The following is a 19,775-nucleotide window of genomic DNA, read 5'->3' as shown; positions in this document are numbered from 1 at the left end:
AGGCATTTTGAATTTTCCTCCAGAACCTCCCTCAATTTCAACATCTGGGCCTTCAACCTTTCCTTTGGGCAGAGAGATGTCAAAATCTGGCATTTTCATGTGAGGCATTTTGAATTTTCCTCCACTACCTCCCTCTATTTCAACATCTGGACCTTCAATCTTTCCTTTGGGGAGAGAGATGTCAAAATCTGGCATTTTCATGTGAGGCATTTTGAATTTTCCTTCACCTCCTTTTAGTTCCACCTCTGGTCCCTCAATCTTTGACTTTCCTTTTGGCAGGGATATATCAATGTCAGGCATACTGATGTGAGGCATTTTGAATTTCCCTCCCTCTGCACCGACTCCAATGTGACCTCCTTCGATGCCTGTTTTTCCTTTAGGAAGGGACAAGTCAATGTCAGGCATCTTGATGTTTGGCATCTTGAATTTGCCACCTTCTCCATCAACCTTTGCACCATGCTTTACTTTTGGTAGGGACACATCCAGGTCTACTTTGGGGATGGAAACGTCAATCGTTGGCATTTTGGGAATTTTGAGGCTTCCCTCATAACCTCTTATATCAGCCTCTGAGACATCAACCTCTGCTTTGGGGAGAAGAACCTCTGTCTCTGGTGTTTTAGCTGCTGGTAGTGACAGCTCAACAGAGGGCATCTTGACCTTGGCCTTAGTGTCGAGTTTAGCATCTACCTCTCCCTCTGGGAGCTGAACTTTTGGTGATGATATTCTAAACTTAGGGAATTTTATTTTGTATTTTGATTTATCGCCTGAGCTCTCAACGTTGATTTCCGGTTTAGAAATGTCAACATTACCCTTTTTCACTTTAACGTCCACATCAGGACAAGACACTGCATCCTTTTTGGATATGCCAAATGAGGGCATTTTGAGTTTTGATTTTTTCACCTTGACCTTTCCATCCACATCAAACTCTACTGATGGTGCCCTAATCTCCCCTTCCACATGTGGTGGGCTGAGGGAAATGTCTCCCTTGGGGCCTTTTCCTGATATCTGCAAATCTCCACTCTTGGACTTTCCACCAAACCTGGGAAGAGAGAAACTGGGGACTTTGAGGGAGATATCAGGTAGATCAAAGCTGCCCCCTGAAGAAGGCCGACCTCCCTCAGCTTTAAGAAGCTCCACTTCCACATCGTCACCTTTAGGTTTGGTGAGGCCAAAGTCAAGATCCACCTTTGGAGCTGAGATGTCAACTGTCGGTAGTTTGACAGTGGGAAGTTTGAGGGATGCACCTGGACCTTCTACACTACCTGTCTCGATATCTGTACCCTTAACCTTTAACTTGGCTGGACTAATATCTCCTTTGAGACCAGACATCTCCAAATCTCCTGACATGTCAGGACCACTTGCACCTACTTTAAAGCTTTTGTCTTTCAGACCTAAGGGGAGGCTGAGGTCAAGATCAAATTTGGGGAGATTTATGTCAAAAGTTGGCATGTGGAGCCCACCACCTTTTTTACCAGATAGATCAACTTTCGGGACATCAAACTTTTCCTTTCCAGATGGTCCTTTAATATTGATATCTCCCTCCACATCAACTTTGGGCATTTTGAATTTGCCTCCTTTTACCTCAGGACCTTCAATATTGAGGTCAGCTTCAGCCTTTCCTTCAGGTAGTGAAATATCAATACTTGGCATGTTGCTTTTCTTCCCTTTAAGTTCAGGACCTTCTATGTTGACCTGTGGTCCCTTTGCTTTTATCTTAGGAAGAGAGATATCAAGTGAGGGCATATGAAATTTGCCCCCTTTTCCAGCATGTCCTTCAATTTCAATGTCTCCTCCTGCTTTTCCTTTTGGAAGAGAAATATCAATGTCTGGCATATCAATCTTCCCTCCCTTGAAGTCTGGGCCTTTCATTTTCATATCGCCCTCTGGGAGATTCACTTTTGGCAATGAGACATCAAATTTAGGCATTTTAAATTTGCCTCCTTTTACATCAAGGCCTTCAACATTTAGGTCACCCTCAACTTTTCCTTTTGGAAGTGAAATGTCACCTTTAAGTTCAGGTCCTTGAATATCAACATCAACTCCCTTTGCTTTCATTTTAGGAAGAGAGATATCAAACGATGGCATGTGAAACTTGCCTCCTTTACCACTGTGCCCATCAATGTCAATATCCACGTCTGCTTTTCCTTTTGGAAGAGAAATATCAAGATTTGGCATTTCAAATTTTCCTTTCATATCTGGACCTTCCACATTGGCATCAACCTTCGGGAGACTGACTTTTGGTAAGGAAACATCAAATTTAGGCATTTTGAATTTCCCTCCCTTCACCTCAGGGCCTTCAACATTTATGTCACCCTCAACTTTTCCTTTGGGAAGTGAAATGTCAACAGTCGGGATGTTGACTTTTCCTCCTTTTATATCAGGACCCTCAAGGTTGACATCTACATCAGGAGATTTTATTTTGGGCAAAGAAACATCAAGTGATGGCATGTTTAGCTTTCCACCTTTAATGTCAGGGCCTTCAATATTTATCTCTGGCCCCTTAGCTTTCATTTTAGGAAAAGAGATATCAAGCGAGGGCATATGGAATTTGCCTCCTTTGCCAGCATGTCCTTCAATTTCAATGTCTCCTCCTGCTTTTCCTTTGGGAAGAGAAATATCAATGTCTGGCATTTCAATCTTCCCTCCCTTGAAGTCTGGGCCTTTTATTTTCATATCGCCCTCTGGGAGATTCACTTTTGGCAATGAGACATCAAATTTAGGCATTTTAAATTTGCCTCCTTTTACATCAGGGCCTTCAACATTTAGGTCACCCTCAACTTTTCCTTTTGGAAGTGAAATGTCACCTTTAAGTTCAGGTCCTTGAATATCAACATCAACTCCCTTTGCTTTCATTTTAGGAAGAGAGATATCAAACGATGGCATGTGAAACTTGCCTCCTTTACCACTGTGCCCATCGATGTCAATATCCACGTCTGCTTTTCCTTTTGGAAGAGAAATATCAAGACTTGGCATTTCAAATTTTCCTTTCATATCTGGTCCTTCCACATCGGCATCAACCTTTGGGAGACTGACTTTTGGTAAGGAAACATCAAATTTAGGCATTTTGAATTTCCCTCCCTTCACCTCAGGGCCTTCAACATTTATGTCACCCTCAACTTTTCCTTTGGGAAGTGAAATATCAACAGTCGGGATGTTGACTTTTCCTCCTTTTATATCAGGACCCTTAAGGCTGACATCTACATCAGGAGATTTTATTTTGGGCAAAGAAACATCAAATGATGGCATGTTTAGCTTTCCACCTTTAACGTCAGGACCTTCAATATTTATCTCTGGTCCCTTAGCTTTCATTTTAGGAAGAGAGATATCAAGCGAGGGCATATGGAATTTGCCTCCTTTGCCAGCATGTCCTTCAATTTCAATGTCTCCTCCTGCTTTTCCTTTGGGAAGAGAAATATCAATGTCTGGCATTTCAATCTTCCCTCCCTTGAAGTCTGGGCCTTTTATTTTCATATCGCCCTCTGGGAGATTCACTTTTGGCAATGAGACATCAAATTTAGGCATTTTAAATTTGCCTCCTTTTACATCAGGGCCTTCAACATTTAGGTCACCCTCAACTTTTCCTTTTGGAAGTGAAATGTCACCTTTAAGTTCAGGTCCTTGAATATCAACATCAACTCCCTTTGCTTTCATTTTAGGAAGAGAGATATCAAACGATGGCATGTGAAACTTGCCTCCTTTACCACTGTGCCCATCAATGTCAATATCCACGTCTGCTTTTCCTTTTGGAAGAGAAATATCAAGACTTGGCATTTCAAATTTTCCTTTCATATCTGGTCCTTCCACATTGGCATCAACCTTCGGGAGACTGACTTTTGGTAAGGAAACATCAAATTTAGGCATTTTGAATTTCCCTCCCTTCACCTCAGGGCCTTCAACATTTATGTCACCCTCAACTTTTCCTTTGGGAAGTGAAATGTCAACAGTCGGGATGTTGAATTTTCCTCCTTTCATATCAGGACCCTCAAGGCTGACATCTACATCAGGAGATTTTATTTTGGGCAAAGAAACATCAAGTGATGGCATGTTTAGCTTTCCACCTTTAACGTCAGGACCTTCAATATTTATCTCTGGTCCCTTAGCTTTCATTTTAGGAAGAGAGATATCAAGCGAGGGCATATGGAATTTGCCTCCTTTGCCAGCATGTCCTTCAATTTCAATGTCTCCTCCTGCTTTTCCTTTGGGAAGAGAAATATCAATGTCTGGCATTTCAATCTTCCCTCCCTTGAAGTCTGGGCCTTTTATTTTCATATCCCCCTCTGGGAGATTCACTTTTGGCAATGAGACATCAAATTTAGGCATTTTAAATTTGCCTCCTTTTACATCAGGGCCTTCAACATTTAGGTCACCCTCAACTTTTCCTTTTGGAAGTGAAATGTCACCTTTAAGTTCAGGTCCTTGAATATCAACATCAACTCCCTTTGCTTTCATTTTAGGAAGAGAGATATCAAACGATGGCATGTGAAACTTGCCTCCTTTACCACTGTGCCCATCGATGTCAATATCCACGTCTGCTTTTCCTTTTGGAAGAGAAATATCAAGACTTGGCATTTCAATCTTTCCTCCCTTAAAGTCTGGGGTTTTTATTTTGACGTCGCCCTCTGGGAGATGCACTTTTGGCAATGAGACATCAAATTTAGGCATTTTAAATGTACCCCCCTTTACCTCAGGGCCTTCAAAATCAAGGTCACCTTCAACTTTTCCCTTGGGGAGTGAAATGTCAGCAGTTGGCAAGTTAAACTTTCCTCCTTTCACATCTGGACCCTCAAGGCTGATATCTACATCTGGAGACTTAATTTTAGGGAGTGACATGTCACCTTTGACTTCAGGTCCTTCAATATCAACATCAACTCCCTTTGATTTGATTTTAGGAAGAGAGATATTAACCGAAGGAATATGAAACTTTCCTCCTTTACCCACATGTCCCTCAATGTCAACATCTCCCTTTACCTTTCCTTTTGGGAGGGAAATATCAGCTGTTGGTAATTTCACATTGCCCTCTGGCAGGTTCATCTTTGGAAGTGAAACATCAAATTTGGGCATTCTGAATTTGCCTCCGGTTACCTCAGGACCCTCAGTACTGAGGTCAGCGTCAGCTTTTCCTTTGGGAAGTGAAAGATCAATGTCTGGCATGTTGATGTTTCCTCCCTTAAGTTCAGGACCTTCTATGTTGATCTCTGGCCCCTTAGCTTTAATTTTAGGAAGAGAGATATCAAACGATGGCATATGGAACTTTCCTCCTTTACCACCATGCCCTTCGAATTCAATTTCTCCTCCTGCTTTTCCTTTGGGGAGTGAAATATCAATGTCCGGCATCTCAATCTTCCTGCCCTTGATGTCTGGACCTGTTAATTTTACATCACCCTCTGGCAAATTAACTTTTGCTGATGGTAATGAAAGGTCAACAGCTGGCATGTTGAAATGTCCCCCTTTAACATCTGGACCCTTGAGGCTGACATCTACCTCAGGAGATTTTATTTTAGGAGCTGAAACATCAAGTGATGGCATGTGAAACTTCCCTCCTTTACCCCCATGTCCTTCAATGTCAATGTCTCCCTCTATCTTTCCTTTTGGAAGTGAAATATCAGCAGTCGGCATTTTCATCTTTCCTTTAACCTCTGGTCCTTCCACTTTGGCATCGCCCTTTGGAAGTGAAATATCAAATTTTGGCATTTTGAATTTACCTTTCCCCCCCTTAGGACCTTTAACATTTATGTCACCTTTGACTTTTCCTTTAGGAAGTCCAATATCACAGGATGGTACTTCAATATCCCAATCTCCTCCAGAGTGAATGTCAATATCAATGTCTCCCTGTCTCCCTTTTCCTTTAGGAAGGGAGAGATCAATTTTCGGCATTTCAAACTTCCCACCCTTAACTTTCGGCCCTTGGAAATCTCCTTCAGGGAATTTTACAGCTGGGAGGGCGACGTCTACAGACGGCAGGCTGAATTTGCCTCCTTTTCCTTCACCTTCGATATTGCCTTCAAATGTTCCTTGAGGGGGTGAGATGTCAATAGTTGGCATTTTAACGTCCCCACCTTTGATTTCCGGTCCCTCGATGTTGATGTCACCTCGCTTTGATTTTATTTTAGGGAGAGAAACATCAACTGAGGGTATATGAAAATGTCCTCCTTTACCTTTAGTTTGTATGTCACCCTCTACTTTCCCCTTTGGAAGAGAGATATCTACTGAGGGTCCCTCAAGGCCAATGTTTCCCTCAGGCATCTTCATCTTTGGTAGCGATGCATCAAATGTAGGCATCTTAAACTTGCCTCCTTTTCCTGTGGGTCCTTCAATATCTATTTTACCCTCTGCTTTTCCTTTTGGAAGAGAGATATCAGCTGTAGGCATGTTTATTTTCCCTCCTTTTATTTTTTTCCCTTTTAGGTCTAAATCTGCCTCTGGTGTATTAACCTTGAACTCAGGACCTTCAATATCGATGTCACCTCCCTGTGATTTGATCTTTGGTAGTGACACATCTAATGAAGGCATCTGGAACTTTCCTCCTTTGGCTTCAGGACCTTCGATCTTTACCTCCCCCTCTGATGATTTCATAGTAGGAAGGGAGATGTCGAGTGATGGCATGTTGAACTTTGCTCCCCCTTTGACTTCAGGTCCTTCAATATCAACCTCTCCCTCCTTGGTTTTCATTTTTGGGAGTGAGATGTCAAAAGTTGGCATCTTGAACTTGGCTCTGCTACCACCACTGCCCTCAAGCTCCATGTTGCCCTCCACATTTGCCTTGGGAAGTGAAATGTCAATATTTGGAAGTTCAGGACATTCTAGCTTCACATCTCCTTCAGGTAGCTTCATTTTTGGGAGAGAAATGTCTACAGAGGGCATGTTCAAATCTCCATCTACATTTCCTTGTGGAACAGAGATATCGACAGTAGGCATCTTGATCTTTCCACCTTTGATTTCAGGTCCCTCCAAAACAACCTCTCCCTCTGGTGACTTCATTTTTGGAAGAGATATATTACATGAAGGCATCTTAAACCTGCTTCCTTTTCCATCGATCTCAACCTCACCCTTGGATTTACCTTTTGGCAGGGAAATGTCTACCGATGGCACTTCAATTTTCCCTCCTTTAATCTCAGGTCCTTCTAAGTCAACCTCAGCCCCAGATGCCCCCATCTTTGGGAGTCTGACATCAAGTGAGGGCATTTTGAACTTCCCTCCTTTTGCAGATGGACCCTCTATTTCAATGTCACCCTCCATCTTTCCTTTTGGCAGTGATACATCAAGAGAGGGCATCTGGATGTTAGCTCCACCGTGACCCTCTGGTTGTTTCAACTTTGGTAAAGAAACATCAAAGGTAGGCATTTTGAATTTTCCTCCCTTCCCAGCATGCCCTTCTACTTCAATGTCTCCTTCCATTTTGCCTTTGGGCAGAGAAATGTCAAGTGCAGGCATTTCAAATTTACTACCTTTCACTTCAGGGCCTTCGATATCGACTTCCACCTCACCTGTCTTCATTTTAGGGAGGGAGATGTCAAATGATGGTAACTGAAATTTTCCACCTCCTTCAATATCAGTCGTTTCTGCTTTACTTTTGGGAAGGGTCAAGTCTACTTTGGGTAACTTGAAGCCCCCTTCCACCCCTTGTCCTTTTAGATTTACTTCTCCTTCTGGTGACTTAATTTTTGGGAAAGATATGTCAAAATCAGGCATTTTGAACTTCCCTTCTCCACCAACATAATAGTCCATATCCACACCTTCACCCACAGGTTTCACCTTTGGGAGAGAGATGTCCACAGAGGGTAGGCTGAATTTCCCTCCACCTTCTGGACCTTCAATATCTACATTGGATGATTCCATCTTTGGTAATGACATATCAACCTTTGGCATGGAGATTTTGGGCCCTTTAAAAGTACCCTCCACCTCATCAGGAATTCTACGTCTGGTGTCCAATTCCAAATCAATATCAGGCACAGAGATGTCAATGGCAGGCATTTTGATAGCTGCCTTCCCAGCTCCTTCATACTCTGGGAGTGAGATGTCGATGTCAGACTTTCCTTTCACTTTTGGTAAAGAAATATCAACAGAAGGCATTTCAATCGATGCGGCTTTGGCTGAGAGATCACCTTCGATCTTTGCTTCAGGGAGATTAATCTCACCACCTCCTTTGATTCCTACTTTTGGAGGTACTATGTCAGTGTGAGGCACTTTTATCCCTTTGGCTTTTACCTTGATGTCACCATCTATCTCATCCGAATGACGTGAGAGTCTAACTTTGGGCAGTTTCAACTTTGGCATTCTTAGCTTTGCATCTCCTTTGCCCATGTCTACATCAACTTTTCCCACAGCTGCATCTGCACCAACTCCTCCTTTGATGTCAATTTTAGGAGCTTTGATTTCTGTTTTTCCCTTTACAGCAGGCAAAGAGGCCTCAGCTTTTCCTGAAGGGAGTGCAAACTCCACATCAGGCGCATTAATCTTAACCCCTCCCTTTTCCACATCCATATCTTTATCAGACAAACTGAACTCCACTGATGGTGGCTGGATGTTCACACCCGGGGGCTTTAGCTCCACGGATCCACCTTCCAAAGCTGCGCCTGACTTTGTGTGTTTGCTCTTAGGAAAGGTGATTCCAAACTTGTGTCCTTTTCCTTTGGTTTTCACTTTAGCTCCAGGTATCTCAGGTGGAGAGATATTCACCTGTCCCTCGAGTCGTCCTGTTTCCACTTTTCCCCCTGTCTCTGCTCCTCCCTTTGTTTTCATGTGGGGAAACCTGGGAGAACCATGTAAAGAAAGGAAAGAGAGAAGAAGAAAAAAAAACATATTGTAATATAGCCAAAAAAAGAGCAGCAAATATGTCAAAAACATACTTTTCAGATAATCTTTTGATGTAATTAAAATAGTCAGTTTTAGAACTACCATCATAACGTTCCTCTGCAAATTTCTTCATATGCTGTTCAGTCAGTACGGCAGCTAATGGTGACAATTTCAACATGAAAAGCAAACACAGAACACAAACATGGCCAACCTGATCCTCCTCTTAGCCTTCCCCTCGGCTGCTGCTCCTCCGGCTCCTCCTGCATCAACCTTCGTGCTCCTCCTCTGTTTGAACTTGGGGAGAGAAAACTCCACGTCTACGTCACTCATCTCTAGCCTGGGGGGTGTTCCCTCTATCACCAGCTCTTCTCTGCGCTTCTCTTTAAGCCGCTTTAGACCAAAACGACCTCCTCTCTTCTTCTTGACCTTGAATGTCTTGGTGCCCTTCACACTCTGAAATACACACAAACACACATGAATGACAAGACGATCAGCCGGCAACATTTAAGGCCCTAAAATTTGAGCGTGTTAATATCTGTTGAGGTGCAGGCTTTATGTTGGTTGAACAATTTAATAACTGAAAATATATGGAAACTATGAATGAGTTTTAAACCTAATTTTGGGCTCTAAAAGTTTGAACTAAATATGTAATTATTTACAATAAGTGACAGTTGGGCTTTTAATGTAGTTTTTACCAAAGTCTGATTATAACAAACTGAAAATGCCACTTTATAACACAATTTAGTTACAAGGGTGTATACCACATATAGATACAGAATATAATTGATTACCATTTTGGCCATCTTGGCTTTGGGACCTTTGACCTCCGCACTGGGAACTCGAGGCCGCACGCTGACCTCTGCTCCAGGGATGGTCCTCTTCAGCAGGAAGCTGACCTTATATGGCTCCGCACACTGAAGGATCTTCAGAGCGTCTTCATACCTCACGTTGTCGAAGTAGACCTTGGCACTCAGCAGTTGGTCACCTTCACACAAACAACATTATAAATTAATGTAAAGTAAAAGTAATTTGTGAAACTTTCACACCTTTCCATCCCAGTTTGAACTTTTATTTAAGGTCAAGAATTTAAGTTCTAAAGAATCAAGTAGCAATAAACTGTACTGAAGTACGGCCATTTATAATAACAAGTACTTAAAGAGTAACACCCCCTGAGAATCTTGTCTTTGCTGACCCCTTGTGGTTTAACTTTTCATCTTGCTGCAGTGAAGTACAGGTGTACTTCAGGACCCCTTGACGTCACCGCTGGGTGTGGTTACAGGTGCGGCAGAGCACACTTGTTGCCACACCCAACTACTGAATGTGATCAGAGGTAAAACAGGCTGACAAAACACTGCTCTTTTTAGCATGGCGTTAAGATACTCTTTAGGTAGAAGTAGTCATTAAAATAACTACTTAAGTAAGAGTATCTGCTGAAAGAGCTACTTGAATAGCGGCACACTGCTGTCTAGTCCCCACTTCTTTCATGTTACATGGACGAGACTGACTCTGACCATAGAAAACGGTTGAATATGTTAGGTGACTGTTAAATATATACCAAAATATTCCCAGTTTTTTTTCTGTGTGATCACAGATGTTAATATTACATCAATAGAAGTACATCAGTAAGTAAACAATTTTTTAAAAACCCTGCTTTTTATGGTTGTCTCGTATATTATTGATAAACCAACAGATCAAATATGCAGGGACCATTTAACTGTTATGTGGAAAAACTGGATATAAAGAGTCCTTACATGTTGTGATAGACCCAGAAACACTTGAGCACACTGCACAAATCTCTTAAATTGAGTCATAAATGTTTAATACCTATAAGGATTTAATGTTCGGGATATAGAGCATTGCTAGGTAACCAGTCTGTCCCCATCTTAACCGCCTCAGATCAGGAGAGAAGTTTCTCCACTCAAGGGAAGACGATAAGTGTAAAGTCTATAAACTTACTGAAACCAGCCTTACATTTTAATAACACAGCAGCCTATGTAACATCCACAACGATTCAACTGAACAAAGCACAGAAGATCATAAAACAGTGACATATCGTCTATCAATAATGACGTACACTTGTGTGGGTGGGGTTCGGTAATGGAAGAATTACATTCCATAGGAGATAATGGTATGTTTACTTTTTCAATTTGAACTGAGAATGACCATCTGCATTTGAAATGTTGTCCATTGTGTTCACAAACAGTCCAATGTTTTTCTTTCCCCCGTCTTCATTATAGTCTATGATATGGCGCCTAATTCAATGGTTAATGTGGTCGCACAGACACACAACCATTAGCATTAGTGTCTGGATACTTGGATCAGCAGTAGCATTACATTTTGATGGAAGCCTGTAAGCGCCATTGAGATGCAATTTTATAAGAGAACTGATATTTTTATATGTGTTGATCTGTTATCTCGAACATAATTGTTGTCCGCGTTGATGCTGGTGCAGTTTCCTTTTGACATAATCCAAAGTAAAGTCGTGAGTCTTTGACCAGTAAACATTAATTCTCATAATTATTCACAGTGTAAACAGTCCAAACTGATATTCTTGGTATATATATTATTGGTTTAACTATAAAACTGCATGACTTGCTGTAACTACCCAACTCTGCCTCTATCTGAGATATATAAGAAGCTTCTTTTTATCCATTCAACAGGTTTGTGGTTCTAAATGTATAAAAACATTTTGTATTACAAGTTTTAAGGTTAGTCCAGGGCATTCAAACCCTTCATGAATGTCCAATATGCTGAATATCCAAGAACACGATACTGATGAACAAAGCAATCGCACTGGTTCACAAACCCAGGACACACACTCACCATGGCTCAGAGTTTGCTGTGTACATATTTTCAATTTATTTCTTATTTGGATTTCGTGACACTGAGTATGTTTGGCAAAAGTGGTTCCTAAATGAGTCAGATGTGACCGCAGGTACCTTCCTGTAGACTGAGATGTTTAGCAGCTGGTGAGTCTTTGAGGACATCTTTAACAAAGATCCCTCGCTGTCCTCCACCAGTCACACTGTAGCCGCTGGCTCCAGCCTCCGCCTCCGTCTCCACCACAATTTCCACCAACTTAGAGGCTTCCTCCCCACTCTAAAACACACACAGACACACAACCTTTATACTTGAAGATGAAAACTATGGTATGTATGAGTTCTTGCTCAGCAGTGATTCTGTGGAAGTAAAAGAAATATATAAATCATTACCTATTAAAACCAGTTGGAGCCACCTGTGTGCAAAGTTACATTGTGCAGCTTTAAGAAAATACATCACCTAAGAAACTGCATGTTCTTATGTCTTTTATGTCACTTTTACTTTAATTAAAAATGGGGCTTCAACACTGTTTTATATCGTGTTTCACTTGCTTGAGTGAGTGCAGAAATGACGGTACAGTTATTTGTCACTTCACACTTTACCCCTGAACTCATTTTATTCATTAAGCTGTCATGGAGGAAAGGTCACTCTATTCTTGGATTACATCCACTTTTCCAGGGACTGACCAAAGGAAATAACTTCTCTGAATCGTGAACTCTCTCAGCCATTTGAGTGAGTTTGTGTGCGTCATCCTTCATCTCCTTTGTTAGTGATTTATGGTACAAAGACTCTCCAGTCGGTGATCAACCACTGATACTGAGCCTGAAGTCACATCACCAGTATTTATTAGACTCCATCTTACTGTCTGTTCGTCTGTGGGCTCCGAGTCCATCTCTGGTTGGGCGAGTTGGCAGGTCGAATCTCTCAGATGACTTCTCTTCTGACTCAACACCTGCTTCAGCTCTGCATGGAGCTTCTCCTTCTGCACCTGCAGACAACACAGAGAACACCGACAGCACGGGGTGAGACAATCTGCAGTGCTGGTGGATGTCATGATGCCAAAAGAACAGCACAAAATCAACCAAAGTATGGTTGAAAAAGTTCTGTTTTAACTGTATGACCAATAATTATTTTTGTTAATTGCTTTTATGCATAATCTATTATTATTACTCCACTGTGGATTAAGATGATGATGGTGACAGTGGTTATGATTATGATAAGGATAATTGGCTGTTGTTGCTGTTATATATTTTTTATTATTACTTTTAAATTTGATGCAATGACACTTTCATTTAATTTCAATTTGTGCAATATTCATTAACTTAATACATTTCCCCATGGTTATGCAAGATACCTGTGTCAGTGTAATAACTCCTGTTAATCTGATAATTAAATAAAAGTTAAAATTAAAATTTTACAATTGAATTCTCCAAAACTAATTTACAATGTAAATTTCATTTGAAAGCCTAGAGACAGAAAATTCAGGTAACCTTTAATCAGCAGTATCTCACTATGATTGTAATGTATCATATAAACAAGAAATATATATGTTAATATTTGTTACAGATATATTCCACTTTTTGTGTAACCGCTGTCTTTTTCCTGTGTGGAAAACAACCGTCTGTTGTTTAATGCCTGTTAGCTACGCTGACATTCCTGTTTGCAACCAGCAGGTGTCACTGTCCCGCGACAGGCAGCAGCACCGCTTTGTTTCACAAAAACTCTTAAAGTGCTAACATGCTACTTTTTTAGTCCATGAATGTGGGTCAGAGTGTTTACAGAGTCCCCCGACACCTGTGGCTGGTTTCAGATCTGCCACATTCAGATGTTTTTTGTTGTGGACTTTGCGTCCAGCAGCTGGCCGTCACCTGCTGCAGCGTGAAAAGGCCACGACTGGCATCTGTGCTGAGCTGGGAGAAATGAAAGGTTGTTTATGTGGTGGACAATGACCTCAGCAGATTGGGCCTGGACTATTGTGATCCAGTTTGTATGAGCCTGGTGCCTGCTGGGGTCACGAGGTCAGTCATAATGCTGCGTTCTCCTTTCCAAATATATCCGAAGAACAATGTAGTTCATAAAGATTTCAACGTTTTTAGCTTTGAGGTTCCAGAGGTCAATGTCACAGGGACTCTCCTCAGTCCAAATAAAGTAAATCACAATGGCAGCATACACCAGGATAATGCAGGTACATGTAAAATAAACTGACCCTGAGGGGCTGGCAAGCTCTTCACTCCTGATTCAAGTTGATAATTTGTGCTATTTGTTATGAAAACAGCTTTTGTTGGTTTGTTTGTCAGAATTAAAGGAACAGAGTTTCATCTTGTTCGAATCAAGGGTCTAAGGATAAAAGGTGTTGTGTACTGTACAGACTGTAAAGCCCCTTGAGGCCAGTTTGTGATTTGTGATATTGGGCTTTATGAATTAGCTTTATTGCCAGGAGTTAGATGAGAGATTGTGACCACATGCTTCATTGTTAAATATGAAGCTACAACCAGCAACCAGTTGGCTTAGCTTAGCATGAATACTGGAAAGTGGGTGAAACAGCTTGCCTCTCGCCTTCCACAGGTAACAGAATCCACCTACCGACACCTCTAAAGCTCACCCATTAACAGGTTGTATCTTGTTTGTTTAATGTGCACAAAGTCAAAGAATCAAAGTGTAAAAATGACACATTGCAGTGTTACAGTGTTGCTGGTGTAATGTCGATATGACTGAACGGACCAATTAACCATTTATCTGTTTTTGCTGGGAACTGGCACAGCTAGCGGAATAATTTTGCTTGCAGCAATGCTGCAGCCGCAGCTGAGTCAGTGTGGCGGCTCTGACCTGTTAACATGGGTTGCCTCTCTATTTAGATGCAGAGCAAAGACAAACATCAGAATGAATCTTTTAACTTTAATGCAGCTTTTGAGAATTCCCTTTTCTTTTATAAGCATACGTTAAATCTAAACAGCATTCATCGACACACTCTAACATCCCCAGAGATACATGTATACTGTACGTGTGTGTGTCCCTCTCTGTGCATCCTTGTAGCGTTTTAATGCAGGTTTGTGTGTGTGCGTGTGTGTCTATGTGTGTCTCACCACTCTCTCAGGGCTCTCCTGTTCGTCTGTGGAGCCGCTGTGGTGAGGGTTGCGTTGTGGGGGGGAGGGGGACCTGTTAGAGGGGGGCGACCGCCTCTTGTCTTTTACCTGTCCACACAGTAGAAGATAGTGTTAAGTCACTTTCATGCAGCAGAACTTTTCAGTGTGGTTTTTCTCTTTAACTCGACTAACAAGATTATTTGCAGCTCCGTAGCAGGTTTGAACTGCAGCTTCAGGGAGATTGGTGTGGGAAAATCTGAGGAACATGAGGACCGCTGTGTGAATTTTCTCAATTTATTTCAACAAGCACTGACATTCTCGGCTTTCCACTGCTCCAGTGGCTCCCAGGTTTGAATCTGTGTTGCAGTGTGCATGTGAGGCTCAGTCAACGTTCTCAGCGAGAATTAAAAAGGAAATACAGGCTGTGGGTTTGTCGTGCTCTGAGGCACTCTATGCTGACCATGTGCTGCTACTACAAATCCACTCGAGGATGTGGTCATGACACCCCACCAAATAAAACAAAACAGTTGCTGACAACTGAACTTCAGCAGAGGCAGTAAAAAATGAGCTTTTATCTCGGAGGAAGCTATATCATGGCCAGCCGTAGCGGTGGAGCGAAATTGAACAAATTAATCTTTTTGAATGACTCTTTTTACTGTCCAGTTTGTACAGGGTCAGCCTGTCCAGCGTACTGAGTGCTCACTCCTCATGAAAGACACAAACTCCTAACTTTTCCCACTCACGAGGACACAAAATGAACCAATCTCTCAAACTGAGAATGGGTCTGCTACTTGCCCAGGAAGACAAAATGATCAGATTTCTGTAACGTGATGGGCTACACACAAGTAAGATGCTGAATGCTGAATTAATAATCTTTATTAATGTAATGATGGCTAGTAATGCATTTGAAGATGTGTTTTGTAGGCCAGGCTCACTTAACTGTGCACGTACTATAACGCAAAGACACCATGTTTTGCTAAAAGTGTCAAAACCTCTAAAGGTGACTGAATTTATTTTAACTTCCTGTGTCCAGAGATCATCACTGGAGGAGGTTGTTTAGCAGAGCTGTGTGGAAAGTGTCTTATTTGTCTCCTGATGACCTATTTATTTCATTGAATCCGAATATAGATCCCCCAGAGCTTTTAGTATTGTTATTATTGTGTGTGTGTTTTATTCCCCTGACTAAATCAAACCTCTTACCTCCTTTCTGAAGGAAACATGTCATGTTCCAGCCTCCCATATCCCCTTCCTCAGCTTGCTTCATAAACTCTTGCATAGTTAATCTCGTAAAAACATCCTGTTTTAGCACTTCACCTGTTGTCAGGCTGCTGTGACCTTTCACACTTAGCAGCTACACATTTCCAGTGAAGATAGTGAGCTAAATCCCTTATATAACTAATGCTATAATTATTCCTGTTATGTTTTTCACTCATTAAGATGATTCCTCTTTTAATCCCTTCTTACACACACATTCAGCAGCCAGTGAACACTAAAACACAGAGCTCGAGTGATTTAGTACCCTGTATATGAGCTTCAAGTACACAATCAAAAATAATGTAAAACTCTCTTCATAAAGTGTAATAATGCACTAAATTTTAAACATATTATAGCTCAGTAACATCCTCAGTAAAGTGCAGTAACATCTGTCGGCACTCATTTCTCTCATCAAACCACAATCACATAAAGAATCGCTCCACTGAGTTAAAGCGCCGGCTGCGTATTCGGAGCATGTTATTACTGTGTTGGGGACAGATGGTGCTTTTAAATTGATTGAGAGCACAGAAATAAAACATGTACCATCTCCTGCTCAGTGAATACTGATGTAGACTGTTGTTGTTTGTCATGTTGATCATCTCAACTCTCGCCTCTCGCTTTGGTGTTATGGCTCTCGCTATAGAAGAACGTTACGGTTGGTTTATGTATCTGTGTGAACAGAAGGAGGTCTGTGTGTACTTACGGCTGGGTCTCTGGTCTGGCTGAAAACATGACTGTCCTCTTGGTCTCTGTCAGAGTCTGAAAAAGAAAGAAAAAAAACCACTCAGGTTATTCTGTTTTTTGTAATAGCTTAGTGTTTAATTAAGGGGAGACGGCAATGAAGTACATCCATTCACAGTTTTTTAATCAAACTGCATTTGAGAGTTTTGATTAGCAACATAAAAATAGGAATGGAAAATCATTTTCTGAACTGGCTGAACTGAATGTCCTGTAGATCTGTCCAATAACCACAGACTGCTTTAAACAAGAGAAAAAGGAGGTAGAAAAAGGAATAAATGATTATGTTTATTTTCAAGGTGCACACAAATTGCTTTGCTGATTTGTTTTCTTTCCTTTGACGTGAATAAAGTGTGTTTATTGTCACATTCTCTACATTATTTGTTTAGTATCGCTGTATTGTCTATGACTCTGTGTCTCAACAATCTTTTAAACTTCAACATATGATGTTCAGTATCTGATCAATTCTTTTTCTAATGTTTTAATATAAACTGATTGATACACTTCTAAAGCTGATTAAAGATTTACTGGATGCTTTCCACCTCTGCTTCAGATATTTAACTGTGGGCTCATCAGCTCTCACTGCATGTCCACACACATACTGTAGAATGATTTCAACACACTATTTCAATAAATGTTGTTTCAGTGGACATTTATTACATAAAGCTCTGTCTGTATGCAGGATGACACCAGTCAGCAGTGACATGCCACCAAACAGGACTGTATAATATAGCAGTAAATTAGCTCCAGTAGCATTCTTGTGTAGTGTCAGGTGTTCATGTCAGGCTCGTGCATATGGAGTTTGAGCGTCTGCTATAGTGACATGGCTGTCAGTCTGAAGCTTCTGGGATGGCAGTCTTGGGATTCTTTCCGTAGTCTTGCCTCTGCAGTGGCTACTCGAGCCCAAACCATCCAAACTCTCCTCTTTTAGGAAACCAGTGGTACAACTCCAACAACCCCAAAACATCCATTACAGAAGTGGCATTGTCATAACAACAAAAACATTTAATATATCTACCAAATGTGCTTGTTATGGTTACAGTTCAGTTGTATGTCACTCCCAGAAAACAGGTATATAGAAGCAGCTCCACCATGTCTTAAACTACGTCTGAGTCAGTTGATTAAAGTAATGTCAGGAGATAAATAGTGAACTGTTCCACTTAAAGAGAGCCAACACAGCCTGCTGCAAAGATACACGTACAGCCGCCACAATCACATGATGAGATGTTTGTTCTTGCTGTGGCACTGAAACAGCAACGTTCTTTACTTTTCAGACAATGCACATGCATTAGCATCCATACTATAAAAGATGTATCAACAAACAGAATAATTTCACACTGATTTAGGGCTAGCAGGGATCTAATTGGTGCAGCCAAAAAGTGAACTAGACCAGACCAGACTGCTGTCTGGATTCCACAGCTAGCTGTCTGATGCTTTGATGTCCACTCAGACATTTAAGGTTTCCAGACTGGCAACTGTTTTCAAACACATTTAATATCCATCATCCAGTCACCATGGAGAGCTAATGCGAGCTATAAAAACAGAAATTCTGCCAGCAGGAACCGATGAAGCTGAGCGAGTGTAGCAACAGCGATAATACACAAGTGATTCACACAGAATGCTTAAATGGTTTTGTTGTATTAAAATGGCCTCTGTTGCTCTTCTGTGCACAGAGTTGTGAAGCTACAATGTGGAGGGCAACTTTGAGGACTACAGTGTATCCACAGTAACTTGGTTGGTTAAATAAACAGCAGCACAGGGCAGAGCCTAGTCAGTATCATCATTTAAAGGAAGGATTCATTTAACTGAGCAGAACCTCCTCTCCTGGTCAGTTTACCATTAGTCCATCAGCAGCATAACTCTGCCAGGAATCACTTTGCTTTCCGTCACTGTGGCCCCCAGCACGCTCATTCCTCGCAGTCCTGCCTTCATGTGATCGCTTTTTTAACGGCCTCAGCTTAGCTATGTGTTCATGTGCTTGTGTGCTTGTGTGCGTGTATTTGTGTCTGCGCAAGGGAGAAAGCCCATCTGTGTGTTTGAATATGTGCGTGTAGAGTGTCAGCGTGGATGTCGTGCCTGTTTGGGTGGGTTGTAGGTATCTGGTATCGAGGAGGTCACAGGAACACATAACACGCATTCACTGCTGACCAGCCGTCAGTGTGTCAGCAACAGAGGAGCAGGGACAGGCATTAGTGGAATAGAACAAGTTTTGGAGAGATGGACCCTTTACACATGAAGTGATACACTCTTAAGTGATGAGAATGGAGACGTCTAAACCCTCCCACTGACTCACTGCTGCACCTACAGTGATAATGAGATATATCTAACACAGCGGATCTCATTTTGAGACTATAATCATTTGTTTCATTGTTAGATAAATGACTGCAATATCTGCTGTTGGACACTGAGCAGGTCCAGGATGTTTTTATGTTATGAAATCTACAAATTGAATGATGAAAGAAATTAATTAATGGTACTTGTTTTACATAATGAAAAAAATTATGATTCTGGTAAATTTTTAATTTTTAATTCAGCTCATGTTAAACTATCCGGACTCATTTTGTTTGACAAGCAAATTCAGTTTTGTCACACACTCGTCAAACAGAGATGTTCAGCTTGTCGTGTTGAGATCAAGGCTTGTGCTGAGTGACTGACATTGTATCAGCAGCAACAACAGGTGCAACCACTACACTGCTGTACCAATGGCCTGAAAGTGGCAGTCAGAGCACAAATGAGCAGTCGTCACCGCTGTGTTTCATTAACCTACAGCAGACAGTGACAGTAATGTGCTCTCATTTGTAAATGTAAAAAGTAATCTAGTTATTTATCAAAGTGGTAGTTTTCAGTTATAAAACGTCTTTTTTAAATCAAAATGTAAAGTTTTCTGAGCACTGTAGTCACAGAATATTTCAGTTTAAGAAAAAAATCTCCTACAGTCAGACTCATGGAGGTTTGCACCTGACAGCAGCTTTAAACTGCAGCTCTGTGACAGACAGACAGACTGCAGCAGGTGGAGGAGGCGGCACTCCCTAGACGGAGAAGAGGAATGGAGGGATGGCAAAGGAGAGGAGGAGGAGGAGGAGGAGG

The 19,775-nt window shown here is 41.5% G+C and overlaps 2 protein-coding genes across 51 annotated transcripts in view; one reads left to right on the top strand and one right to left on the bottom strand.

Annotated features, from left to right (window-relative positions):
• Positions 1–19,775, top strand: part of LOC127362650 (rhomboid-related protein 4) — a 424,067-nt gene that overhangs the window by 67,821 nt on the left and 336,471 nt on the right. The window lies entirely within an intron of this gene.
• The window catches only part of prx (periaxin), a 36,264-nt gene that overhangs the window by 8,069 nt on the left and 8,420 nt on the right, over positions 1–19,775 (bottom strand). For 37 of the 50 annotated variants that reach the window (XM_051398457.1, XM_051398474.1, XM_051398482.1 and 34 more), the window contains exons 2-8: positions 16,654–16,709; positions 14,697–14,804; positions 12,476–12,601; positions 11,733–11,892; positions 9,585–9,778; positions 9,005–9,246; positions 129–8,749 (exon numbers count right to left, since the gene is read on the bottom strand). In XM_051398457.1, coding sequence (XP_051254417.1) covers positions 129–8,749; positions 9,005–9,246; positions 9,585–9,778; positions 11,733–11,892; positions 12,476–12,505 — 9,247 coding nt within the window. In that variant the 5' untranslated portion in view covers positions 12,506–12,601; positions 14,697–14,804; positions 16,654–16,709. Of the gene's footprint in view, positions 1–57; positions 8,750–9,004; positions 9,247–9,584; positions 9,779–11,732; positions 11,893–12,475; positions 12,602–14,696; positions 14,805–16,653; positions 16,710–19,775 lie in introns of all 50 variants that reach the window. The other 13 variants (XM_051398448.1, XM_051398449.1, XM_051398460.1 and 10 more) reach the window with 2 other exon arrangements.

Source organism: Dicentrarchus labrax, unplaced genomic scaffold, assembly GCF_905237075.1.
Source record: "Dicentrarchus labrax unplaced genomic scaffold, dlabrax2021, whole genome shotgun sequence".
NCBI lineage: Eukaryota > Metazoa > Chordata > Actinopteri > Moronidae > Dicentrarchus > Dicentrarchus labrax.
The sequence above is the reverse complement of the archived record's forward strand: the minus strand, read 5'-3'. Positions and strand labels throughout refer to the sequence as shown.